The sequence below is a fragment of the Staurois parvus genome, unplaced genomic scaffold (genome assembly GCF_062004578.1).
Source record: "Staurois parvus isolate SC_StPar_1 unplaced genomic scaffold, SC_StPar_1.0 ptg000025l, whole genome shotgun sequence".
NCBI lineage: Eukaryota > Metazoa > Chordata > Amphibia > Anura > Ranidae > Staurois > Staurois parvus.
Window position 1 is genome coordinate 31,540,807 of NW_028317821.1, and position 10,756 is coordinate 31,551,562.

Below are 10,756 nucleotides of genomic sequence, written 5' to 3' on the forward strand. Positions count from 1 at the left end.
TGGTGATTGAGCTGCAAGTGAGATGGTGTCAGGAGCAGTACTGCCAGGATGACGTGGCCCCTAAAGCTCTGCCTCTACAAATGATAGATTTTGTTCAGACCACAGTTCTTTAAATGTAAGTGGTGAAATAATACTTAGTTTAACAAAGATAAAGAAGAGTCTAGAGTAAACATGCCAAGAAAAATGTCCTGAAACATATTCTGAGGGCTGAATAATTTAGACAGGCGTCACTGCACAGTTGAAATATGCCTTGAACTGTAATGAAATGGGATTTCTTCCTATCTATGGTGATAGAAAGTGTCAGTAAAGATGAACAAGAATGAAAATGCTGAGCACACATGAAGGCTGCCTATACTATTTTCAAGCTTTATTTCTTTAAGATTAAAAAAGTGTAAATGTAAAAAGTGGGCAGATAATCAATGACCACATACATGGGCTTGAGGCCGCCGCTCCCTCTTGAGTTCAAATTAATTTCAAATGGATTTATTAATTTACCTCAAGTGGAGCTTTTAGAGGTTAATTCCCCTTTAAGAAAATTATAGGTCCTTTGGGCAGGAAAGCAACACCCCACGTGACCTTTGGAAAGTTCTGAAACCCTTGGGGCTTATGATATCAGTAGCAGTCTCCGGAGCTAAGTTGCCAGTTGGTCGGCGTCGCCCAACGAGTTTCTTGAGCTATAATACTATTGGGAGCTCACTGGCGAAACTCCGACCATGAAGACCCTGCTGTGCCGTGTCCTGGAGCATGCAGGATGCAGCAGCAGAGAAGACTGGCTCAGGCACTGTCTGGATATGGAGGAGGGAGAAGAGGATTGGCGGGAGCAAGCTGAAGAAGCGGCAGGAGAAGGCGGCAACTCACCAGACCAGCAAGAGCAGAGAAGCCGTGGAGCAGACAAGTCCTCCCAGTCCCGGTCAACGTGTCAACAGACTCCAGAGCATCCAGTATCCACTGCGGGTCAAGTGGCAGAGCAGCCGGCCCTGCCAGAAGACAAAGCTGTCGTCATTGAAGAGAGGCGGTCCGGCCAATGAGCAAAGAGGGTATATTCTCAATCGCCGAGCACAAGTGGAGGACGCCAAGCCGCAGCTCGGCAAAGCTCAGCTTCCAGGGTGGCTCCCTGCCTGGAAGTGCAGAGGATTGCAGAACAGTCAAAACATTCTTCTGCAGCTAGGTCAGAAGCAGGGGCGGCACGGGAGCATGTGGATGTCATTACCTTGCTTTCCAGCGGAGGCAGCAGCGAGACACACAGGGCTCCCAATGCAGCAACTGAGGCTTCTGGAAATCATAGTAGTGTGGTGAGTTACCATAGATATTTTTTGAATTCATGGATTATTTTTCTAAACTGGCTAGTTCTATTTCTTCTCCTTCTAGTTTTAATCCTAATACTAATTTATCTGCTGTTTGGACCAGTTCTACAACTCCTTCTACAGTTACTTCTAATATTAATTTGCAACCTTCAATTACTACTGTTGTTTCTGGTACTCAGACTGGCAATATAGTTCACCTAAATTTGAGATGTGGTTTATCAGCCTAAGGAAGTCCTGCCATGTAAGATCTCACCACTGGCTTACCATTTATCAAATATGATAAAAGAAAAAATATGGAAAGGGGATTATATTGATATTTTGTCATTACTTCCTTCGGCTAAGGATTTTATGTGTAAATCCGAAAAGAAGTAGAAGGAAAAAATAGATGAAGATAGGCGTAGACCAGTGGTGAGATCATTCCATAATTGGCTTCAAGCTTTTGCAATATTTTCTAGTGTTTTGGGAGAAAGGCATCCAGAATTTTGTACTGGTCTATTTCAACATTTGGAGCATGTTAGAAGCAAATAAAATTTTTGGAGGGTTGGGCTGGTTCTTTTATGACAAGTCTTTCAGACAAATATTAGCTGTATATGCCACTTTGAAGTGTAGAATGAAATACGTTGGTTTGTGGTTGAATTTTGATTTTACCGCAAAAATCCCTTATGGTTAAACAACAGCCTAATGTTTCGATTTCTCCTTACAAAAGAGGTTTTTGTTTTGCATATAATGAAACCCAGTGTAAATGGGCAGCTTCATGTAAGTATAAGCACGAATGCTCCTATTGTTCCGGACCTCATCCAGCCATCAAATGTTTCAAACAGAACAACTCTATGCAACAAAATATAAGAGAAAATTATTCCAAAAGCCCACACTCCAGTGAAGTTGGCAAACATGCAACAGTGGTTGGAGCTTTACCCAAACACGGAGAAAGCTAAATTCTTAATGGAAGGTTTTACCAATGGTTTCCCTTTGCTCATATTTTATGGTGTCGGTTGTGAAATTAGTAATAACTTACAGTCAGTAGAAACATTTTCTGATATTATGCATGAGAAGTTGGATAAGGAAATTAGAGGTCACATTTCGGGCCCCTTCCCTACTCCTTTTAAAGATTTCAGTATATCACCTGTAGGAATTGTTTCCAAGAAAGAGCCTAATACATATCGTTTAATTCATCATTTGTCATTTCCTAAAAGGTCATCTCTAAATTATGAAATAAATGAAGAGTTGTCATTTGTTTCTTACAGTCTCTTTTGAGGAAGCCATTCATAATATCAGACAATTTGGTACGGGGGCCTTGCTGGCTAAAGCGGATATAAAAGTAGCATTCAGTTTACTACCAATTTCTCCCGATTCCTTCAGTTCTTTAGGAATTAATTTTGATGGTCAGTCCTATTTTGATAGGTGCTTGCCCATGGGCTGTTCTGTATCGTGTGCTTATTTTGAGTCATTCTCACAGTTCTTACATTGGGTTGTTCTTTTTACATCGCAAGAAGGTTTTGTTGAAAGAGATTCAGTTCCTTCTGGGTGTATTGGCATGTGCATGTAGAGTCATGCCTATAGGCAGAATGTTTACTCGTCGTATGTCTTTGGCTACCTTGGGATTCAAATCCCCCTTTTCACATATTCATTTAACTTCGAAATTAAAAGAATATCTGTGGGTTTGGTCCCAATTTCTGGAGAACTTTAATGGTAAGTCGCTCTTTGAAGATGATTTTGTTTTTGCTTCAGATTTTGAACCATTTACAGACACAGCTGGTTCTAAAGGATTTGCTGCAATATGGAGAACACATTGGTGCCGTGGGGAATGGCTTTTGGAGTGGGTGGCAAATAAAGCAACTAAGAATATAGTAGTATTAGAAATATTTCCACTAGTGGTTGCACTGGAAATTTGGGGTGAACAGTTTAAAAATAAAAGAATTTTAATACAGTCAGATAACAAAGGAGTGCTTTATGCGTTAATTGCCTTTCATCAAAATCTATTTGTTATAAAGTTCCTTAGACGTCTAGTTTTGTTATGTTTACAACTTAATATATGGGTAAAAGCTAAATATATTCCAGGAAAAGAGAATAAAATTGCAGATTCACTATCTCGATTTCAGATGTCAAGATTTCGTTAACTTTTGCCCAAAGCAGACAGAGAAGGAATTGCATGCTCAGAACACCTATGGAAATTGATTTGACAGTCTTGGTTGATTCTGTAAAAAATTCATTAGAAAACAATACATGTACAGATTACATGGTCGCATGGAAAAAATGGAAGGATTTCAGCTTGAAATTTGGTTTTTCGATTGATGCTCCTAATGAATCTGCAGTTTTAACCTTTTTGTGTTATCTTATGCAGTTAGAGTATTCTTATAGTCACATCACAAAGATGTTGGTCGGTGTTTCCTTTTTCTTGAAGATTAACAATCAGCCCCCTTGCACCAGTTACTTTTTGGTTCAGCAGGCTCTCAAGAGTTATAAAAAAATCTCATATGTGTTCAGATAGTAGGAGACCAATCTCTATTCAAAACTTGAAAAGTATCTGCCTTGCATTTTCTTCTGTTTGTTTTTCTGAATTCGAATCTAGTTTATTTAGGGTTGCCTTTGTCTTAGCCTTTTTTGGTGCTCTCCGTATATTTGAGCTTTTGCCTCGGAATTAATTTAATAACAGAGGCCTTAAGTTCGACCAGGTTCTATCATCACATAATGGAGTCCATGTATTTATTCCCAAATTGAAAATGGACCAAACTGATATAGGACATTGGATTACCTTACCTAATTGTGGTAACCCAATTATTTGTTTTTTAATTGTTCAACAGTACCTATCTTTTAGACCAGCTTGTTCTGGTCCTTTTTTAATTCACGTCGATTCTTTGCTCCTTACAAGATATTAGTTTCTGTTATTAAAAAAATGTATTTTCCAAGCAGGGTTAAATCATTATGAATGTACTCCTCATTCATTTAGGATAGGTGTGGCAACTGAGGCTGCAAGAATGGGCCTGGATGATACCATTATTAAGAAACTTGGTAGATGGGAATCACACCGCTTTCAGTTATATATTCGACCTGATCTTTCTGTTTGAATTCTAGGTACTAAAAGATGCGTTTGGATCATTGGACATTCTTTTGTTTTTTGGGCAAAGAAAAGAGCTGCTCAACGTTGCTATTCCACAGATCTGTTCATGGATCCTTCATGTTTTCAAGTCTATTGGAAGGGTGTAAGAGGCCTACAGTGGGCTAACATATTCTTTCATCTTTCTAGGTTGTTTGATATTTGGACTAATCCGGACATTTTAATCTTTCATCTTGGAGGAAACAATATAGGGAAGGTAAAAGCATTGGAGTTGTTGTTTATGATGAAGCAAGATATGCACCTATTAAAATTATCATTCCCGAATATGACTATTATTTTTTCTGAGGTTATTCCACACCTGCTGTGGCTGGTATGTCTTCAATTCAAACCTTCAGTTAGGAAAAGGATATACAGAGCTATGGAAAAATTCATGCCGCTCATTAACGGTTGTTCTTACTGTCATGTAGCTTTACAAGGCGGTTTTAGTGGCATTTATAGATCTGACTATATTAATTTATCAGATATTGGTTTAGATAAATTTAACTTAGGTTTGCAGAATTGCATTGAGTTGGCTGCGCTTTTGGGGTAGGCTGGACTTGTTGTGGAGAAAGTGCAGAGAAGGGCAACCAAATTGATAAGAGGCATGGAGTAGCTCAGCTATCACGAAAGTTTTGAAGAACTGAATTTATTCTCTCTTGAGAAGAGGAGATTAAGGGGGATATGATCAACATGGGGGCACTCTCTGCAGCTGGAGGAAAAGAGATTTAATCTCCAAAAACGGAAAGGTTTCTTCACAGTAAGAGCTGTGAACATGTGGAAGATTCCCTCAAGAGTTGGTTCTGGATGGACTTTTGTCTTTTTTTTCAGCCAAACTATGTAACTATGTTGTTTTATGCTATTTAATTGATGATTGAGTCCTTAATGACTGAGCAATTCTTGATTATTTAAGTTTATTATATGAGTTATTATTTATTTATATTTCAATAATACAAATAAAAGTGCCGCGGCCAATTTTCTGCCAGTTATAGTGTGTGTGTCTTTTATTAAGTTATTTAGTGGTATTCAGGGGGAGGGAATTGCATTCCAATGTAAAAAGTAGGCAGATAATCAATGACCACTTTCATGGGCATTTTAAATGGATTTACTCATTTACCTCAAGGGGAGCTTTTAGAGTTTAATGCCCCTTTAAGAAAAATATAGGTTGTTTGGGTGGGAAAGCAGTGCCCCGGGTGACCTTTGGAAAGTTCTGGAACCTTTGGGGTTTTTTATATAAGCAGCGGTCTACGGAGCTAAACTGCCAGTTTGTCGGCATTTTCCAACGAGCTTTCCACCCTCCCGTTCCCCTTAGTCGCTGGTACTTTATGTGGTTTGTCACCCTTTAATAAAGGGGGGACTTATTGTTGTAGGCTATTTAATTGATGCTTGAGTCCTTAATGACTGAGCAATTCTGGATTATTTAAGTTTATTTATTATTTGAATAAATTATATGAGTTATTTATTTTTCAATTACACCAATAAAAGTGCCACGGCTAATTTTATGCCAGTTATAGTGTGTGTGTCTTTTATTAAGTTATTTAGTGGTATTCGGGAAGGGAATTAGTACGGCCTGCATTCCCATGTAAAGAGCAATTTTACAGCTACCTTTCTCTAGAAACTGAAAACTATGCCAAGTCAAAGTTTCCGCTCAGTAAACATTAAAGTTTTATGTAACTATCTGCAAACAGATAGATTTGGACAGGACTGTGGCTTCTTGCCAATTCATTCTGTGCTTGGCAACCTCATTCTACTTTACTTCAACATTCCAGAAAGAGACATATCAGGGATTTAAACATTTTCTTACTCAGTGATCGCGGGCTTTCATAATTAGAATGGGCCAGTCTTGAGCCTGGAAGTATTTAATGAGCAAAGTCTTGAATCCCTTGGCCTGCAAGATCTTAGTCTTGGGTATTTTCAGAACACCAGGTTACTGCAGATGAGAAACTATTGTTTAGTGGAGTATTAAAACAATGCCAGGCTGAAAACAAGTCTTTCAACAGGTAAGTTAAGTCTCCTGTATGTATTTTTATGGTATAGGTTTATGTTTAGCTAGTGTATATAGCATGGCACTCCCACTAGTATCATGGACAGGAAAGCTCTGTGGGCTTTTGGCATCCTACATTCAATCTAGTGCATAAAATAAAAAATTGCCATGTGTAATAAAGGTAAAGTGACATGTAAAAAAACACCACAAAGTTTATCAGAGTCACAATTGCCTTGCGCAAAACTGTCAGATCCTGTGTCTTGATCCTTTATTCAAATCCACCACCAGCAAGTGTTCAGCGCCGCCTCATGTTCCAAACACTCACCAAACAAATTTGCTGGTATAAATCAAAACACCAGCAAACATTGCATGTGGGTAGAAATCCCTTTTGTGGATCCTCAGGGGGCTTTCACAGCACCCTACGACTGCACTGATCTTTCTTTAATTAAGCCAACAATTAGAGAAGATCAGTGTGGCCGATATTAGTCACAGATGTTTTTTTTCTTTGTTTATAGATGGAATTGTAATAAGCACTTTACTTTTGTCACTTTTTGATTTGATGCACTAGATTGAAGATATTTATTTAATTGGTATTTATTTTGTATAATCTTTCAATCAGAACTAGCGCTGTTACTTGCTTTAAAGCGGAGTTCCATACAGGGACCCCCTCTCCCTATACAAAATTTTTCCTTCTACATCTAATCTCTACTGGCGCTGTACTAAAACTGTTGGTTCTCAGCTCCATATCTGGTGAGATTGTGATCAAATACAACCCTTTTGGCAACAAGTTTTTGTTGTAAATAACAGGATCTATGGTGAGTCCTTGGCCCCTTCAGCGGAGATTGCTGTCCTCCGTATATTATGGGGCTCAGTGGCAACGCAGAAGAAGAGTCTGTTACGTTTCTTTCTATCTGCAGCCCGTCAATTGATACCCCTCTTTTGGAAAACAGTCACTCCCCCGCCTCTCCCGATGTAGGTTTCTGTGCTTAATATCATGTGTATGGAGGAAATGCTGGCATTTGTCAATGATACCTTTGATAAATATAAGTTACTGTGGATAGTCTTGCTCCATTTCTCCTCCTCTTCGACTCTCCGAGATATGTGTTCCTCTGCTGTGCCCTTGGGGAGTTGAACCTTGCTCCCCCGATTCATCCATTTTCATTTTGGAATGTGCTTGGCCCTGCAGATTGCGCCTGGGTGCGGGTGGCGGGGTCATCCCGGTGGATACTGATGGAGAGCCGCCTTGGTTCTGCTGTTCACCGTTACAGTCTCCCGACCCTCTCTTTTCTTATCTTTCGCTACCTCTACAACTGGTTTTTCTTTTTTCTTCCCTTTTTTTTTTTCTCTTCCTTCTTAGCTCAGATTTATATATGTGGTTGTACGGAGTTTTCTCATTTGGTTTCATACATCTCGCCTGGGGATGCCCCCTGGAAATTACGCTTTTTCATAACTCTGTACTTTGTGTTGTCGATCTCCCCATTTTGCTGTTGTATGGAAAATTTCCACTTATCCCCATTGCTCATTGCTACATCTGTGCTATTTTTTTATGTTCATTTACTTATATATATTTTTATTATTTCTCATGTTTTGTTCTGTTCAATTTTGATGAAAAAATAATAAAGACAAATTTGCCTTTCAAACAGAGTTCCAGTCAGTTTTGTGTTTATTAAAAGTCAGCAGCTGCAAAAACTGTAACTACTGACTTTTAATAAACATACACTTACCTGTCCCAAGGTCCAGTGATGTGCTCACCTGCGCCGTCCCTTCTCTCCATGGCACCGGCATCTCAACTATGGGCACCAGGCTGTGACAGCTTGCAGCTTCACAGCCGGGTGACCACTGCGCATGAGCGAGTCGCGATATGCATCCTGATTTGTCTGGCAGTCTTCTGGGACCTTTGAAGTGTCGCAGAAGACTGTGGGAGGAAGGAGGAGGGCCAAACTATCGGCTCACTTCGTTGCGGTAAACTGAGCCAGAAGGGGGAGTGGGTACCGGTCAAAACCAGGAGGCAAACAAGCAGCATTTCAACTTTTGGTTGGAACTCCGCTTTAAATTTAGTAAAGCGCTTCACTCCTGCTATATACAGCTGATTAGAAAAGTCCCATGGTGCAGTTCATGGATATTTCTATATAATTTTATAGCATTTAATTAAATGCAGAAAATAAATATACATCAAAAAGTACAGAGATGTATGACATATTGGCACAATATATAAAAATCCTTTATAAATTCTGATCTGTGCTGTGATTTTGTGCTAAAACCATCTCTTTATGTCTGTTTGAGCTGAAGATTAAATTATGGGCATTCCTATGCGGTAGCTACAGTACAGCACTGATGCCGCCACTCCCTTTCAGATTCTCACACAGCCCTGGTTTAGCTGTTTCTAGCCCTGCTAGTGCTGACATGAATCATCTCATTGCTAGAAAATATCAGCACAGATCACAACACATGGACTTACATAAGTAAATGCCAGCTGCAAGTAAACATTCCCCCAGCACGATCACTACACACTGCACCAGCAGTCAGCAGATTGATCACACAAGCCCACCAGTACTGACTGATCACTTACTATTGTAAAGGGGGCCACAGGAATCTGGAGATAGGTAACAATGTGGAGTGCGGATCAGTGCCAGAGGTCCAGGCATGCCAGGAGGTGGTCTGCTGAATTGGAGAGGAAGTCTGTGCACAGCTTAGTGGTATCCTGGCCAGGGAGTCGTGGGGGCTGCTGAGGAGCCAGGGATGTGACCAGCAGGAGCTGGGAGAGATGCTATCAGGAAGAGAGTCATGGGGATTTGCACATTCCCCCACACTTTATCATTGTATTCCTTGCAGTGGATTTACTAAAGGCAAATATAGTGTGCACTTTGCAAATGCAGTTATACTCTGCTAGTGCAGTTGTACTTATTTTTCACGGAGCTTAGATAATGTGGTAAGATTCTGCTCAATTCCATTATCCAATCATGTGCAAGCAAAAATTCTGTTTATTTAATTTCCCTTGTACCTGATATGCTTTTTTTTTTTCCTTCTGTTTTTTAAACAATTTGCTTTTATTCAAAAGGAAAAAACAGAACATATGAACAAGAATGACCAACAAGAAAGCATCACATAGCATATTATCATATCATGTAATACACAGTTTACAAATTTGTTTCAGGGCAAACTCAGTACAGTAGTATAATCAAAACATTAGGCAGCATTCACATAGTAAAACGTTCACAATTTGCAGGTATAATCATCAAGTCTGATAGGAAGAAAAGTAAAAACAGAGGAAATTGAAAAGTTAGGAAAAAAAATCAAGAGAATAGTAGAAAAGGACAGAAAAGGAGAAAAGGACAGATCCCTCTCTGCAAGAGATGCCCAGAAATCACCAGCATGACCCACACGTCCAAAAGAGATGCCCATCAGCCCTTTATATCTTCCCGAAAAAGTGAAAGCATACCAATTAGACCACAATTTGTGAAACCTGGGAACCATGTCATCAGTTATAGTCAGTGTCCGTTCCAATTCCTGAATAACATTAACCTCTCTTATCCAGTGTTGAATCGAGAGGGTATGAGTGGTCTTCCAATGTCCGGGAATTAAGGACTTGTGAAGCTTTACCACATTTACTAAGCTCTGGGGAAAATGAGTGCAACTGCACTTGCAAAGTGCACAGTCTCGTTGCTTTTAGAAAATCCACCCCTTGTGTTGTAATAGTGTGGAGGAAAGTTTACTAGCAGCCAGCATTTACGATTTTAAATCCGTGCTGACTCCTCACCTTGCTGTGCTGAATGGTGGCACTCATACGCCTGTTGCCACAAAAAAGCACCATCAACCTGTGCAAATGAGGTACTCTGGTCAGTTGATGCAGCTGCACACATCAAATTCCTGCTACTTTCTAGTCACATGGGGCTTGCTCTCACACAGGATGTCATTTGGATCAAGTCACTGCCAAGCTACTAGACTGATGTCATTTTGCATGGAAGTCACTATCTGCCAATCTACTAGGCTAAGGGGAACCGGAGGAGAGGATCATCTAGGCTTAAGAAGTTACATTTTGCCGTCATTCTGATTGATTGGTAAGTTTCTTGTTTTATCGGCGTTACCTGCGCAAGAGATCTCAGTGGAGCACTCTGCTGATGCGGTATAATCCATTAAAGCACAGAAGGAAGGAGGAGGAATAGTTCTGTTAACAATACAGACCCCTTGACAGGGAAGGTGCATGGTGACCTGCATACAAGTCAGAAGTTAAAGTGAGAGTGGAGATTGAAAGGTAGCCGGGATTGCTGAAAAATGTGTTGCTTTTTAAAGTTCTGCACACGAATTTGAACTGTTGGATTTTCAGTTGGACTCTTTTGACTTCACTGAACACACTGCATTTTACAGAGGGCACTTTGT

General features: G+C 39.9%; 1 protein-coding gene across 2 annotated transcripts; it reads left to right on the forward strand.

The window, feature by feature from the left end:
- Nucleotides 1–613: 613 nt before the first annotated feature.
- LOC149472035 (uncharacterized) lies at nucleotides 614–5,380 on the forward strand. Of its 2 annotated transcripts, none has more exons than XM_089652676.1 (2): nucleotides 614–1,292; nucleotides 4,549–5,380. In XM_089652676.1, exons 1-2 carry the CDS (start codon nucleotides 745–747, stop codon nucleotides 4,946–4,948), a joined length of 948 nt encoding a protein of 315 aa, XP_089508802.1. In that variant the 5' UTR covers nucleotides 614–744; the 3' UTR covers nucleotides 4,949–5,380. The 2 variants fall into 2 exon arrangements, with proteins under 2 accessions (XP_089508802.1, XP_089508803.1); XM_089652677.1 differs by lacking the exon at nucleotides 4,549–5,380 and adding an exon at nucleotides 4,377–4,507.
- The last annotated feature ends 5,376 nt before the right edge of the window (nucleotides 5,381–10,756 follow it).

What these genes read in the sequence shown, in the direction of transcription:
- LOC149472035 (XM_089652676.1), top strand. Translation starts at nt 745, where the DNA reads ATGCAGGATGCAGCAGCAGAGAAGACTGGCTCAGGCACTGTCTGGATA. An exon ending in CTGGAAATCATAGTAGTGTG is followed by an intron (nt 1,293 to 4,548) that starts GTGAGTTACCAT and finishes TCATCTTTCTAG; the next exon opens with GTTGTTTGATATTTGGACTA.